We start from the raw sequence: 16,724 nt of genomic DNA, 5'->3' as shown, positions 1-16,724 counted from the left end.
CTACGCCCGTCGACGAACCCATATCGTTTACCCAATCCGACCTGGAGGGCATCGATACACCGCATAACGATCCTCTCGTCGTCGAACTCATTATCGGCGATAGCCGAGTAACTAGGGTGCTCATCGATACTGGAAGCTCAGTCGACCTCATCTTCAAGGACGTTTTGGCTATAATGAACGTCAGCGATCGGCAAATAAAACCCGTATCGCGCCCGTTGGCCGGATTCGATGGTGACTTCGTAATGATAATCAGAACGATCAAGTTGCCCGTATTCGTCGGAGGAACGATCTCGTGGGTCAAGTTCGTCGTAATTGACAAGCCCGCAGTTTACAACGTTATTTTGGGGACACCCTGGATGCATCAACTGCAGGCGATCCCGTCCACATACCACCAGTGCATCAAGTTCCGAATGCACAACGGAGTGTTCACCTTGAGAGGGAATCAACAGGTCGCAAGAACATGTTTTCTCATCGAACACAAGAACCGCGTCGCTAAGAAGTTATAGCAATTAACGATGCCAGCATCGTCGACCGTCCCGACCCTAAAAAAGTCCCTTGAAGAGCCTCAACTGAGCAGGACAGAACAAGTGAATATTGACGAGACGGATAAGACAAGATGCGTCGCAATCGGTGCCGAGATAGTACCATCGGTTAAAGAACCACTCATCGCATTTCTAAAACAGAATTCTAAAATGTTCGCCTGGAGCGTAGACGACATGATAGGCATCGACCCTATGATCGTTACGCACGAGCTTAACGTCGACTCAACCTATAAACCGGTAAAGCAGAAAACGCGAAAATTGGGACCGGAGCGAGCCAAGGCCGTAAATGATGAAGTCGACAAGCTGTTGAAGGCTGGCTCGATAACTGAGGTAAAATATCCGGAATGGCTAGCGAACCCGGTCTTGTAAAGAAGAAGAACGGCAAATGGCGTGTTTGCGTAGACTTTACCGACCTCAATAAGGCGTGCCCAAAAGATAGCTACCCGCTCCCTCACATCGACAGGATAGTCGAAGCGACCGCCGGGAACGAACTCCTGTCCTTCATGGATGCATTCTCGGGATACAATCAAATCTTCATGCACAGAGATGATAGGGAAAAGACCTCGTTCATCACAGACCGAGGAACCTATTGCTACAAGGTGATGTCATTCGGCCTCAAAAACGCCGGTGCGACGTACCAACATTTGGTAAATAAGATGTTCGCTGATCAGCTCGGACGAACCATCGAAGTTTACATAGACGACATGCTGGTAAAATCTCTAGTAGCAGCCGACCATGTCCGACACCTAAGCCAATGCTTTGACGTGCTGAACGAATACAATATGAAATTAAACCCAGCGAAATGCACGTTCGGCGTAACATCCGGCGAGTTCCTGGGGTACATGGTCACGCAAAGGGGGATCGAGGCTAACCCAAAGCAAATTCGTGCAATCCTCGATCTGCCTTCTCCAAAGAACGCACGCGAGGTGCAGCGACTAACAGGACGGATCGCTGCTCTCAACCGCTTCATCGCCAGATCGACGGACAAGTGCTTACCCTTCTATAACCTCTTAAAAAGGAAGGACAAGTTTGCATGGGATGAGGCGAGCGAAAATGCTTTTAACGAACTCAAACAATACCTCACGACGCCCCCGGTTCTCGCTAAGCCAGAAAACGGTGAAACGCTATTTCTATACATTGCGGTATCAAGCTCGGCCGTGAGCGGTGTGCTTGTTAAAAATGACCGAGGCGACCAGAAGCCGATCTTTTACGTCAGCAAGTCCCTCATCGAAGCCGAGACACGCTATCCCACAATGGAAAAAGCTGCGCTAGCGGTCGTAACATCGGCCAGGAAATTACGTCCCTGCTTTCAATCCCACACAATCGCCGTTCTCACAGACCAACCACTACGAACCGCCCTACACAGTCCGAGCCAGTCCGAGAGAATGGCTAAATGGGCAATCGAGCTCAGCGAATACGATATGGACTTCAGGACCCGACCAGCAATGAAATCGCAAGTGTTAGCCGACTTCCTTATTGAACTACCGCTCATTCCGAAAAACCTAAGCGGCGACCCCGAGCCAGGTGACCCTCAGAACGGCGTCTGGACGCTGTACGCCGACGGGTCCTCGTCATCGCATGGCTCTGGCATCGGCATACGACTGGTCTCACCAACCGGGGAAATAATCGAGCAATCGTTTCGTCTGCGCTTCACGGCAACAAATAATGTCTCCGAATACGAAGCACTCATTGCCGGTCTACGTCTCGCTCTAGGAATGAAGATCAAACGAGTCCAAGCATACGTGGACTCACAGCTCGTCGCAAATCAATTTAGCGGTGAATACGAAGCCAAAACCGACACTATGGAGGCGTACCTCAAGGTCGTCAAGAAGTTATCCTCACAGTTTACACATTTCGAACTAACCAAAATCCCACGAGGAGATAACGCGCCGGCTGACGCTCTCGCCGCATTAGCATCCACGTCGGACTCCGACCTTCGACGTGTTATCCCGGTGGAAAGCGTAGACCGACCAAGCATCGAAGCAATCGATATTGTCAATTTCGTCGGAACAAATCACGATCCAGACGCAGCCGACCCAACCGACTGGCGGGTCGAAATACGCGATTTCCTCACCGACGGAACGGTCCCAACGGATAAATGGGCAGCACGTCGATTACGCATCAAAGCCGCAAAGTACACGACCTTGGAAAATTGCCTCCTAAAGCTCAGCGCAACCGGAGCATGGCTGAACTGCCTACACGGCGAGGATATCGCAGAAATAATGAAGGAAACACACATGGGGGCCGGCGGCAACCACTCCGGCGGACGAGCTCTCGCATTACAAATCAAAAAGCTAGGTTTCTATTGGCCGACCATGATATCGGACTGTAAGGACTTCGCGGCTAAGTGCGACCAATCTCAAAGACACGCGCCCTCGATTCATCGACCAACCGAACTACTCAAGGTCGGTGCGGCACCATATCCGTTCATGAGGTGGGCCATGGATATCGTCGGCCCGCTACCGGCCTCCAGACAAAAACGGTTCATTCTAGTCATGACGGATTACTTTACTAAATGGGTGGAAGCCGAATCGTACGCGGCAATACGAGCCAAGGATGTCCAGAACTTCGTTTGGAAATATATAATATGCCGACACGGCCTTCCATACGAAATCATCACCGATAATGGCTCGCAATTTATCTCGCTGACATTCGAGAATTTCTGTGCGAGCTGGAAAATTTGTCTAAACAAGTCCACACCGATTGGGATACAAGGCCCAATTCAAGAAAGGAAGCCCGCTCCAAAAAAAGGTTTCGGAGAGACCCAGGCCCAGAAACGATAAAGCCCAAGCAATATCACCGCCTCATAGGCCCGCCACGTCGCCATATTCAAGGGCAGAACCGGTAAAAACCGTCAGGGTATGCCCTACCCAGCAGGGTTATAAAAGAAGGACAACCAGTCCTGTCACATCCATCGAAAATCACGCTGACACGGCAAGGACACGAAGAGCTCGACTAGGACACGAAAAACTCGGCTAGGACACGAAGAACTCGGCTAGGATACGAAGAGCGATCTCAGTCTAGAAAAGGAAAGCGACCTCAAGCTTCATTCAGCTCGGAATACGACCAACAGTTCGGCCTCATCAACGACCTGAAATCTTTAATCCGAAGTCATTCATTTCGGCTCGCCTAACGCCATTTGTACTCTCGGCTCAAATTGTTTTGGGAGATTCTTTTTACTTCCCTAGAGAAACCCTATTTCGTACTTGTGTGATTCGTGTATCAACATCCGGAAAAAAACTTCAATTGTATCATAAATAAATTAGATAATCTATTGATTCTTGTTCTTTTCATCTTCCAAAGAAGATAATAGTGTAAATAATATGAAGGAGATAAAAATGTAGGGGAAGAGAGTATAATAGAGGCTGTACGATACTTTTCGTGGTAGAATTGTGTATTTTACAACTGAAAATATAGATAAAATTTACAGTAAAAAATAATGATAATGAACTCCATATTAAGTTATATAGGCAAATTGTAATGCCCCGACCGTCCCTATCTGTAGGTCCCACATCTTCTCTCGGGTCCATGGGTCCACCCCTGTCCGACGGCCGGGAGGCTTTAAAGATTTGTTACCGACCCTACAAATCACCCCATGATCTTTTCTTGTGTGTTATCCTCACTCACACAGTTCCGACAATCACTTCCCGGAAGGTCACTCATCCTGAAACTACTCTACCCTAAGCACGTTTAACTGTGGAGTTATCTCAGGACGGTTGACCGAAAAGAAATGTGCACTTTGGTGACATAGGTGGCCAAATCAATTCATATAAACTTCTCTGCATACACCACCACATTCACCTCTCTGCATGCACCACCACACTCTTGAAACCGGCCGGGGTGTTACACAAATGTTTTTTTGACTTTCGTAACATCAATTTCATTTTAAACTTTTGTTTTTGGTAGTAACTATTTATTTCTTCTTTGGTAGTAGAATTTCAAAGTAAGTAATATAATATGATCACCTAGTGATTCCTTCTATTTATCTTTCACCTTTTTGTTGGAAATGACATCTGATAATAGTGTCTGACTGTCTGCATTTGAATCTACATAGTACCACAATTATTAATAACCAAGGGTATCATTTGATACATTGTACTTGATCATTGCCATATCATATCTCTCAGATATTTTAATATATTTTTCACTATTACATAGATATGTCTGTAAAGGACAGTAAAAATATCCACTAAGAAAAATTTAACCACATATTAAAAAGAAAATTTAATCAGCAATGCACGTTTTCTGATTTGATACATTGCAGCTATAAAGTCGCCCAATGATCTGAAATATTTTGTATATATAATTTAAGATCAATCGTTGGATCAATAATACTTGCATCTATATATAAAATGAATACTTATTGCTGGCGACACCATTATAAATGAAGTCATTTTCTCTAATCATGTGAAGAGAATATAGATCACGTACGTGACTATAATAATCTCTTTAGCAGTTATTGATTATACAAATGCGACTAGCGAGCATGTGTTTTGGGGTTTGATCCGATCTCTAACCGAAAGATTTGAGAACAACGTACAAGATCTAGAGAAGCATCTTTGATTTTGTTATATTTTAAATTGATTTTGGTTTTGAATGGTAAATTGGTAATCATGCTAGCGTCTTGTTCAGGTGAACTGTTGCATTATACAAAAAAAGTTGATACGTTGTTGTGAATGTATTTGTGAATGTATTTGTTAAGTCTGGCCCATTTTTTTTTTTCTTTCAGCGATTCTTTTCAATTTTTTTTTTTGCGATGGGTTTAGAAACCTAAAACAAAGTTTGCGATAGTATTTGTTCAAATGTCTAATTTGTTTGCATAAATATTTGTTGAATATTTACAGCCCAAACCGGTTAAAACTTAAAACCCATTACGTAATAGAATATAATTGAATAAACCCAAGAAGCCCATGATTAGTAGAATAAACCCAAGAAGCCCATGAGGAGATGCAGAGAACGGCGAGGGTTCACAAATAGAGAATAAAAAGGCAGTATTTTTTATACAAGTTACCTAAAATTTATGTTGCTGTTAATTTTGAGAGAAATCTCTGGGAAAAGATTGTGTGTTGTGAGAACTGAGAACTGATCAGAAGCAATTTTTGGTTTTAAAACTACATAAAAATACGAATAACCAAATTTCTATGGAGCTCTTTCTCAAGATTGGTTTGGATAATAAAACCGCAAGAAAAACAATCGACGACAACGAGCTGACGTCCGATCTAACCGCCATCATCTACGAGGTCAAAAACTATCTCTTTTATCACCATAACAATAGCTACTTACTTACTTATTACTTGATCGAATTCTATTGACTTAGGGTTTGTCATTTGTGTACAGGCTGGTGTGTGTGATGGATGTGACAAAACAACTGGGAATCTACTTTACTCTGTGAGTTATTCTCTGATTCTTAAACCCTAAATTACTTGATTGTGTTAGCCAATAATGTTAGAAACGTATAATGTTGTGGTAGGTTGCAACTAGGCTTCCTATAAGTGCTCGTATGCATCATTCAAAGTTGATCAAATGCATCATGTCCTTTAAGTTACCAGCCCAGAGGAATGCTGCAATTAAGTATTTTGAAGATATTGAATCTAAAGACTTCAACATGAATGAATTTGAAGAAGCATGTGGTGTTGGTACGTAATAATTTTCGATGCAATCTTTAGCTTGAATGGTGTATTGAGTTAGTGACAACTTGAAGTTGATAGCTTCATTATTTTGTTGGAACAGGGGTTGAAGTTTTAGCAGAAGATATTGAAAAAACTGTTAGTAAAATCTTTGAAGAGAACATGAACTCAATATTGGAGAAGCGATACCGAACTAGTGGTTAGCTCTTTACATCGTTGTCCAAGATATCGTTGTTCTCCTATTCAACGTTTTTTTTTTCACACAATGTGATGCATCTATGTTTTTTGTAGAGGGTAAATTATTGGGAGATGTCTTGAAAAAGTTACCTTGGGCAGATCCTCGGATTGTACAGGTTAGCAAATTCAGTTTTCTTGGTTGGAACATGATGGTTTTTCTGTTGTTTTTTGGTAGCCAAAATACCGATCTTCGATTTCCTGATTGAGATTTTTGTGTGACAGAAAGTCATAGGTGAAAAAATGTATGAATTGCTTGGTGAGAGAACAGCTGCGGATAATGAGAAACCGGTTAAAAAGAAGGAGAAAAAGGAGAAGCCTGCCAAAGTTGAGGTGAGTGTAGCTAATCTTATGGTTTTTCTTAATGGTTTAAATTGCGAGTTTATATGTTTTCATATTTGTGTCTTAATTTTCGGGAAAGAAGGCTCCTGCGGAAGTTGCTTCGAAGCCATCTGAAGAGGAGCTCAATTCCTTTTCCATATTCCCTAAGCCAGAGCATAATATTAAGGTAATAACTTTTTCTATGAAGGTTCCTTTGCACACTTACATTTGTATTTTCGTCCTTACATCCAAGTAGTAGTTGCATAAGGACATGAATAGAACGTATATTTTTTTATGACTTATGAGTTCTTATGGTGGTGATGTGGAACAAAGCTGCTTATAAACTGTTGAAAATGTTTTTTTCAATATAAGATGAAAGATATTAATGTGTATATTGATGAAAGAATTTTGACAAAAGCAATTTTGTTGTAACCTTGTTATAATTATTTCCATCAGGTTCACACAGAGGTTTCTTTCAGTGACGGTTCTGTTCTTAGATATAGTAATACTAGAGAACTTCTTGATAAACATTTGAAGGTGACTGGAGGGAACGTTTACACCCGCTTCCCACCTGAACCGAACATATCTTCATATCGGACATGCTAAGGTAAAGTCTATATATATATGAATGAGGTTTTAGATACTTTCTAATGGGGATAATGTTGTATATATGCTTGGTAAGACCAACATGTTTTTGGTTATATTGTGATAAACAATGTGTTACTTTCAGGCTATGTATGTTAATTTTGGTCTTGCAAAGGACCGAGGTGGTTGCTGTTATTTACGGTAAGATTTCTTGGCTTGTGGCATGGTTTTTTCTTTTATAAAAACATTGCTTAGCATTGTTTTCAACACATGATTTCTCAGGTTTGACGATACAAATCCGGAGGCCGAAAAAAGTGAGTATATTACTCACATTGAAGAAATTGTTAACTGGATGGGTTGGAAACCCTTCAAGGTATTATCATCTTTATATGCACAGAAGCTAAGTATTACTCTGTTCAAAGTTGTCTCACATGTACCTTTATTTTTCTTGTAGATTACATACACTAGTGATTATTTCCAAAAGTTGTATGACTTGGCAGTGGAGTTGATCCGGAGAGGCCATGCATATGTTGATCACCAGGTAGAACCGAACTAATTTTATCTGATAGTGGATTCTTAACATGGTTCGGTATCGAAATCTGCGTAGAACTGATCCTAACAGTATATTGTTTTGTGATTTAAGACTGGAGAAGAGGTAAAAGAGTACAGAGAGAAGAAAATGAACAGCCCTTGGAGAGACAGGCCTATTGAAGAATCTCTGAAACTTTTTGACGAAATGAAACGAGGATTGTTCGAAGAAGGGAAGGCGACGCTACGAATGAAAATGAATATGCAGAATGATAACTTTAATATGTATGATCTTATTGCATATCGTATAAAGGCAAGTGAAAAATATTAATCTCTTGTTGCATAATCCAAATTCTCTTTTCATGTTTCGGTTGGTGATTTGACGTGTTCATTATATTGTTTGCAGTTTACGCCTCATCCACATGCCGGTGACAAATGGTGCATCTACCCAAGCTATGATTATGCTCATTGCATTGTTGATTCTCTTGAGAATATAACACATTCGGTTAGTCTTTTTTTCTAAAAACTTCGTTCTATTTCATTGCGGTACGAGTTGTTTTTAAGTTTCGATCTTGAAATGATGCAAGAATGGCTCACCTTTTACTTCCAAGACCATCAAAATTTTATTTGCATCTCTGATATATTCTTATGTGTATATGTTATGTAGCTATGTACACTCGAATTTGAAACTCGACGTGCTTCTTACTACTGGCTATTACATTCTTTGGGACTCTACATGCCTCATGTGTGGGAATATTCACGGTTGAATATAACAAACACCATGATGTCAAAGCATAAGGTTGGTCAAAATTGGAACCTGATACATTCATTAACAAGTATGAAGGTTTTATGTTCTAGAGAATCATCCTAATTGTATTATTTTGTTGTAGTTGAATCAAATTGTGACAGACAAGCATGTCGATGGTTGGGATGATCCGCGTCTGATGACACTTGCTGGTTTGAGACGGAGGGGTGTGACTCCAACCGCGATCAATGATTTTATAAAAGGAATTGGCATTACCAGAAGGTTCATTTATGTGGCTAGCTGGTTTATTTCATTACTAATTCTTACTTATCCTAGTTATTTTGTTTTAATAAGCCATCAATTGTATATACTGCAGTGATGGTAGTATAATAAATATGAATCGCCTTGAGAGTCATATTAGAGTGGAGTTGCATGAAACTGCTCCGCGAACCATGGTGGTGGTTCATCCCCTTAAGGTGGTCATCACCAATATGGAATCCGATAAGGTCATAGAGCTTGATGCAAAAATATGGCCCGAAAATAAGAGTAACGACCCCTCATCCTTCTACAAGGTGAGAACTCTGTTTTAAGAACTCGACACATGATGTGAATGTCACCTTTTTTGTTTTGGTTCTTGTATTAATTTTTTTTTTGGTTTTGTTTCTTATAGGTTCCTTTCTCTAGAGTTGTATACATTGAACGAGGCGATTTTCGATTGAAAGATTCAAAAGATTACTATGGGCTTGCCCCTGGTAAAACAGTCATGCTAAGGTAAATGCAGCGCAACAAAGAGACAAATGCAGCTTTCTTGAAGTAACTAATATGGTTCCTGTTTTGCAGACATGGTTTCCCTATCAAATGCACTGATGTTGTTCTTGCTGATGACAATGAAACTGTTGTTGAGATCCACGCAGAGTATGATCCTGAAAAGAAAACGATACCAAAAAAGGTTCTTCTAACAACACTAGATAGATCTTTACCCTCTTAAAAGCCCCTTTTTTTTTATTCGTGTTTGATATAAAGAGTGATTTCTTTGGCAGGGATTTTTACACTGGGTCGCTGAACCCGCCCCTGGAAAAGAGCCATTAAAGGTCGAAGTTCGGCTATTTGACAAATTATTTTATTCAGAGGTACGCGATTTCTCTGTTTCTTTTGTTTCATGGATCATTGGACAGAGTTGTCACCTTATGCTGTCTTAAAACAATATACAGAACCCGGGAGAACTAGAGAATTGGCTCGACGACATTAACACAAACTCCAGACTGGTAGTTTCAGATGCTTTTGCTGTACCAACACTTAAAGAAGCTGCCCTTGGGGAAAAATTCCAGTTCGAGAGACTAGGTAAATATCAAAACATCCCAAGTGTTTCCTTTTTCGATTGTTTATTGAAATCAAGAGATAGATGATAAATGGGTGTGTTTCTTAACAGGTTATTTTGTGGTTGACAAAGATTCTACCCCAGAAAAGCTAGTCTTTAACCGGACAGTCACACTGAAAGAAAGTTCTAGTAAACCTGGAAAGTGAGAACAGTCAGGCCCGGTCTGGACGACTAGCGGATTAATAAAATGATTAGGGTTTAGGGCCAACAAATTTTTTTTTTTAAAATTCTGTTTTAGAGTAATAGTTACATATTGATGATCACCAAATTTTGATTGTTTACTAAAAATTGTTGTTTATACAAATATTTTTTTAACACAATTTCAATTTTCAACAATTTTAAAAAAAGGTGAAGGTCACAACATTTTGGACAACAATTTTGATTGGCTTGATACGCACGGAATGCAACAACTTTTCTTACCTTTGCTATTTTGTTCATCATCATCTTGAATTTTAAGTGCATTAGAGTTTGTGAAAGTCATTGGTCAAAAATTTTAGCTCGTCGACATACACGAACCATAACCATTGGAAGACTCTTTCTCTATCTGCTATAGTGTGATGTTGATACTTACTGTCCTACAAAGTGGCCGAAAGCTTTGTGGTAAGAGACTAAAGAGAGTTTAGTCTTTTCACGCATGTGATTTTGATTGACTCAAAAATTTGAAAGAGATTGTTGTATTGTGCTATCTTACTTTTTTTCACTCTGCTTTTTTTTAACTCCATCGACATCATTCAATCTTATTTTCTACCTCTACATTGCTCAAAAGTTTAATAATTGGTTCGACGAATGTGGCATTTATTGTGTATGAATATTCTTCAAAGAATCATAGAGGCACATGGAAAGATTACTCGATTTAGGAAGGAATAAGGTGCCATTTGCCTTTTGGATTTAAGGATAATGCTGCTGACGTTATTGTACTCCTTCACTAGACTTGATTCTATGCTCTCTACATGTGTATTAGTGCAGAAGTGCATATGGCATCACTTATCCTTCTATGATTGTTCTTTACTTTTTTTTTTTTTTTTTCAAAATGGGATAGTACAATTTTTTCACATGATGATATCAGGATAACTAGACCCAAAAGAATGTTTTATCTCCAAAATATCGGTCCGATATATATGAAAGAATTTTCTTTTAAAGTATGAATATCGCATGTTACATGTTTTAAAAAATATATTTTTGAGACCATATATATGGTCCAGTAGCTACCCAAAAGTTTAGTATTTCTACACCAAATAATTTGGAGTATATATAATTTTTAAGAATGCAAACTATTACATATTAATAGACACAAAATTTAACAATATTTCTCGAATGGTGCACATAGAGCCGTTTGGCATGATTTTTGTATAAATGTAAAATTATCAATTGTATTCATGCTTGTAGTGTTGATAGAATTGTTCGTTTGTAGAATCGTATGAGGAATCGTGTCTATATAGTATAAAAAAAAAATGTTCGTAAACGATAAAATCATCATTTAGAACAGAATTAAAAATTAGATAGCTTTTAAGTTTTAACATGACAATGATGTAATATATATGGAAAAACATTATCAATCACGAGTTAATTTATAATGGCATCTTTGTGTATCTTCACAAATGCACGTTGCTAATACACAGTCGACATGTGAGATACGAGGTTGGTTCACTATTAGCCGAAACATGAGAATTTCTTCATGTCTTACGTTTGACTAAATTTGATTTTGAATAGTTATGGAAGTGAGGATTTAATTTGTTTGAAGAATGTGAACAAGATGATCTTGGAAACACAGAACAAGAAAATGAGCATATATATGCGTAATACGTGTAACGTGTGGTTCTAAGATTTGGTGCCAAAATAACACTGTTTGCTTTAAGAGATGGTCATAACTTTTGTTGTAAATGTCGTGTTTCATGAACCAAACCAGCTGGTGTTCTTAAGTTGGTGTCTCTTCTTAAACAATCATCTTGACTTTTGACTTTCTCTAGTCTTTCATACTAACCTACCTAACCATATCAACATTAATATAACAGTGCCACTCTACTTCACCATAATTTGTAGTATATCTAACCAAAACGTATCGACTTTTAAAACTCATAGTTTCTTCAAACCAAAGATTAGAACATGGTAAATTAATCTTTCATACGAACTGAAATATTTGGTATTTTCTCCCGATTTTCTTTTCGGGTTAAACCGATGGAACTATCGATTTCGAATTCATAAATTTCGACACCTCATTTCTGTGCATCTCCAAATTCTGTTTATTTTTGGTCTTTCTAATGAAATCAATATAGCACTAGGAATGTTATTTTGGCCTATCTCGACCTTAACAAGCTAATACGGTTCTACGACGATCTTGATTTGAGCTTGATTATTTTAAGATTTAGGTTTGGTCTCACTATCTGGTTGTATATACCAATCCGCAGATAATCAAACTATCCAGACAAAATAAAGATTAAGCATTGGTGATATATATAGACCAAACATGACTTCATTTTATTTGTTTCCAAAACATTTTCTTAAAAGGTGGTTTGATCTTTTATTTTGTCCTCCACAACATCTTTCTATTACAGTCATTAAAGTAAATGTGGTTGCTGTTGTTGAGTTGGGAAAACATGAATTTATGGGATAAAATTTCCAGTACATATTGAGCATTATATAAAATAAAATTGTAAGATGCAAAGAAATGATTTGGCCGGGTGAATTATAGTCTTAAAACAAATTGCAACTAACAATATCCGTAATTAATGAATATTTGACCTATACAGTAATGTTTCTTATCAAATTGGGTCCACGTTACTCATGTCTTTTCTAAAAGTATTTGGCGTTTATCCACCAGTTTTAGATATTTATCTTAAGTCACAATATTATAATTTCGCGTCCACAAGGAATCTGTTTTTTTTTTTTATATGAAAATCTATTTTTTCTTTCTGAAATAATATATCTTTTATGTAGAAAAAACAATTTGTTCATTATTCTAAAAAGTAACATTAAACTTTAAGGAAAGTCGGCCATTTCATACCCGACATAAATTCAAGTGTTCAATTCATACTTAACAGTTTTTTATGTGCTAAAATATACTCAATCTTTTAAAAAATTCAAATTTCTTGAATTTTTAAGGTGATGATGACATGGCAACGATGTCATACAATTCACGTCCTTGGTAAATTCAGGTATGAAATTTGAATTTTTAAAAAGATTGAATATATTTTAGCAGATAAGAAACTGTTAGGTATGAATTGAACACTTGAATATAGGTCGGTATGAAATGGCCGACTTTCCCATTAAAAATTTACATGCACAATGAGTGTGATCTATCGTTCATGACCTCTCAAAAGTGCATCAATGTTTGTTCCAACTTTTAGTGGTACCTTTGGGTTCAAATCATTGTGGAGTTTCCATGTACTTATGAAAGGCTTTTGAAGTGACCTCCAATAATTCGATCCCATTAACAAGACTTCTCCAAAGTCACCTTTCTCTATCATTTTAGTTAAAGCCCTTTTGGATAATTATAATTGATAGGTCCTTTGTCTCTATTATCTTCTTGAACCAACATTGATTACTGCTGGTATACAAAAACAATAAGGCATTGGGATATATAGAATTTATAAATAAAGAGTGCGATCCAAAAAATCTATCATATAAATGATCTTTTGTATGGAAATTAACTATATATGGTTTGGCTAAATGCTAAATAAACTTTATGTAAGAGCATTCAAGAATCAGTACTCTGATTAACTTTTTTTTTATGATGATTTTTTGATTTCACAAAAACGATTTATGTCAATCAAGCCAGCTATCCTGTAATATCGTCAACGGTCTTCCAAAGAAACACATCAAATTTGGTGAAAAGACAGATGAACATGTCTCTATCCCCATCATTTTAATATCTTGGGATAGATCGTCCCTCCTAGCTTTTGGGTTCTTTCACCTGTTGAGGTGAGATTAGATAGGTTCTCATGTTCTCTTTTCACTAAAATCCACACAAGTCCCAAAGATTTCAAGACAAGAGACTACCCTTTACTATTTTTACTCTTTAAGTTTAGTAAAACGTGTCATGTATAAAGTTGACCTGGCTAGTTCATAAATTCCATACACTGATACAAGATTTCATGAATTCAAAGACTTATATAACAAACAAACCAGTAATTACAAATAATTATCAAACGAGTTTTTTCATCAACTAAAACGGAAAGTATAGTAGTATTTTGAGTATTTAGTGACAAAAAGTTGAGACTAATTTAATATCTTTTAATCTCCAATCCTAAAACAATATGATTAAAGTTTCAAACTTCATAAATTCCATACATTGATACAAGGTTTTATGAATTCAAAGACTTGTATTACAAACTATCATTATAAATATTTATCCAACGACTTAGTAGTATTCAAGTACTCGCAACAAAGAAGATACAAATTTAAAATGTTCTAATCTCCAACCCGAAATAATATGGGCAAAAAGGTTCGAAACTTTTTGCTTACTTAAATGACAAAGTATTTTAGTACATAAAAATAAAACCATAGTGGTAGGCTCTACCATCTCATCTCTTGACGACTTAATTAGTCCCTAAACTGCCAAATGTCATCCACATTCCACATGGGATCTTGTGTAACATCCTCGTACGCTGAATAATCATCTGCCATGTGGCATTCCATTGAGATGTCCGAGTTTACCATGTAATCCTCCATGCCAGGGACATAACCTCCCAATTCTTGAACATTACCTTCATGGAAACACATCGAGACATCGATGATATTGGTGTTGTTTTGATCCATAGAGTGTGGAACTGTCGTTAGATGAGACATGAAAGTAGAAGTTGAAGAAGAACCGTCTATGTTGCTGAAACCGGAGTAATCTATATCTTTTTGCATATTCATGGAGTCGTGAGATTGAGAAGGAAGATTAAGAGAGTTGTTGTTGTTTTGGGGACAACAATAAGTAGTAGTTGTGGATGAGTTTTGTTCCATCTTCTCGATCAATCTAGGGACCCAAAAACTACGAACAGCGTCAAAGAACTTGTCGCTGTTAGATTCGATGTTGAGTTGTCGAGCTTGTTTTTGAACTCTTGTTCTCCAATAGTTCTTGATCTCGTTGTCAGTTCTTCCTGGCAAGTACTGTGCAATCTTGGACCACCTTAGAAAACAAATATTCGTTTAGAAACAGGATAAAAAACAAAAGAGTTTTGAGATATGAAAGCGACTCATCCCTCACCTATTACCCCATTTAGAGTGAAGCTCAAGGATTAAAAGTTGTTCTTGAGGAGTTAGATTCCCTCGTCTTATGTCGGGTTTCAAGTAATTTAACCATCTCAATCTACAACTTTTTCCAGTTCTCTTTAGCCCTGTTCTCATTTTTGTTAAAGAAAAAGATTATATTAAATTGAGATATATAATCTCTAATTAAAGAATCAATATCAAGTTCTTGATTAATTACCAGCACATTTAGCGACGTAATTCCAACGACCTTCACCGTTATGGAGAATGTAATTAGTGAGAAGAGTGTCTTCCTCCAAAGTCCAAGGCCCTCTTCTCAGCTCTGCCTCTTCACTTTCTTTAGTGAAGTTCTTCTTCTTCATTGAATTTTCCATCCTTATTTTCAATTTCTTAACTAATGTTTCTCTACTTTGTTTTGTGGGTTTTCGTATCTTTTAAGCTCTATGCATGCATGACTGTATACAGAGAGAGATAGAGTCATAGAGATAGAGAGACTTTTAGGTGCTTTGAGAAGTGAAAGTGAATCCACAGGTTCTTGGGAATTTATAGACTCGTTGTATTGGAAAATGTTGTTACTTTAGCCATCAGCTTGCCTTTTTTCCAATGAAAAATTTATTATCACACGTTTCCAAATTAAAGTAAATATATTTCTGAATTAGTAGCTTCTCGTTTTAACTCATAAAAAAGATTAATTTTTTTAAACATTGTCAAGAACATTTATACATTCTCTCTTTCATAAGAGTAATAGATTACCTAGTCCCTCTGTTTTCAGTCGAGTTTGTGTTATGTAACAAAAATAAAAGTTCGTTTAGATAATAACTATATTAATGAAAAACATGTTTTAATTCATTTTATTGTTATCGCAAAATATGTCATTGACATTTTCTTAATCGCGTCTCTGTTTTAATCTTATGCAAATTTCTAAAAAATATTTTTCGAGCTACCATAATTCAACAGCCAACACATTTGTATATATGCAAACATTTTTTTTGAAATCATCTGGTTTTGGTTTCAGTTATATAATACAACCAAATATGACTTTCTTAAAAAAAAGTTTGTTTATATTTGGATTAGTCGAATCCTGCGATGAACCCTGGTCCAAGTATATAATTCATTAGAAGCATAGAATATATCGATACAGTTTCATTAACTTTTTTTATGTGACGATGAAACAGAAATGGAATTTTGGTGATATAACTATATGGATTAGATGTTCACGTGAAAAGAATATGGAACAGAATTTTGGAAGAAGAAAGTACGATTTAGATTCTTAAATACTAAAAATTAACTATACAGAAAAAGTTTACAATAGTCATTTTCATGATATGCCAAAGAATTCATTTTAACTCATACCTCTGTATTGTAGTCATTTTTCTTTCTTCTACTTCTAAAATTATCTTTAGTTTTATAAAAATTTTGGTTTTTCTATTTGATAACGTTACTTAATAAGTTAATATTGATGTTTAATTAACCTAGTGTCTAGGCCATAACATAATCATTGGTATAGGAAGAATCATACATGTTCTTATTCGAGCCAAACAAAATATTACAAAACTTAATAAATCATTGTC

At 37.2% G+C, this 16,724-nt stretch overlaps 2 protein-coding genes across 2 annotated transcripts; one reads left to right on the top strand and one right to left on the bottom strand.

Annotated features, from left to right (window-relative positions):
* Window positions 1-5,555: 5,555 nt before the first annotated feature.
* LOC9323242 (glutamine--tRNA ligase, cytoplasmic) lies at window positions 5,556-11,554 on the top strand. The gene is given in 22 exon segments (XM_021034252.1): window positions 5,556-5,782; window positions 5,880-5,930; window positions 6,013-6,178; window positions 6,273-6,368; window positions 6,461-6,522; window positions 6,629-6,736; window positions 6,828-6,911; window positions 7,181-7,305; window positions 7,307-7,331; window positions 7,455-7,510; window positions 7,592-7,682; window positions 7,764-7,850; window positions 7,953-8,150; window positions 8,244-8,342; window positions 8,505-8,636; window positions 8,728-8,864; window positions 8,959-9,154; window positions 9,253-9,353; window positions 9,423-9,531; window positions 9,623-9,712; window positions 9,794-9,923; window positions 10,012-11,554. Coding segments are annotated over 22 exon segments (2,337 nt in total). The 5' UTR covers window positions 5,556-5,683; the 3' UTR covers window positions 10,107-11,554.
* A 2,712-nt stretch (window positions 11,555-14,266) lies between these two features.
* LOC9323241 (transcription factor MYB62) lies at window positions 14,267-15,877 on the bottom strand. Its single transcript, XM_002887130.2, has 3 exons — window positions 15,374-15,877; window positions 15,152-15,281; window positions 14,267-15,073 (listed from the first exon to the last, which is right to left on the bottom strand). Exons 1-3 carry the CDS (start codon window positions 15,525-15,527, stop codon window positions 14,500-14,502), a joined length of 858 nt encoding a protein of 285 aa, XP_002887176.1. The 5' UTR covers window positions 15,528-15,877; the 3' UTR covers window positions 14,267-14,499.
* Window positions 15,878-16,724: the final 847 nt, after the last annotated feature.

Source organism: Arabidopsis lyrata (genome assembly GCF_000004255.2).
Source record: "Arabidopsis lyrata subsp. lyrata unplaced genomic scaffold ARALYscaffold_2, whole genome shotgun sequence".
Lineage (NCBI taxonomy): Eukaryota > Viridiplantae > Streptophyta > Magnoliopsida > Brassicales > Brassicaceae > Arabidopsis > Arabidopsis lyrata.
The sequence above is the reverse complement of the archived record's forward strand: the minus strand, read 5'-3'. Positions and strand labels throughout refer to the sequence as shown.

What these genes read in the sequence shown, in the direction of transcription:
- LOC9323241 (XM_002887130.2), bottom strand. Translation starts at nt 15,527, where the DNA reads ATGGAAAATTCAATGAAGAAGAAGAACTTCACTAAAGAAAGTGAAGAG. An exon ending in TTACGTCGCTAAATGTGCTG is followed by an intron (nt 15,282 to 15,373) that starts GTAATTAATCAA and finishes AAATGAGAACAG; the next exon opens with GGCTAAAGAGAACTGGAAAA. An exon ending in CACTCTAAATGGGGTAATAG is followed by an intron (nt 15,074 to 15,151) that starts GTGAGGGATGAG and finishes TTGTTTTCTAAG; the next exon opens with GTGGTCCAAGATTGCACAGT.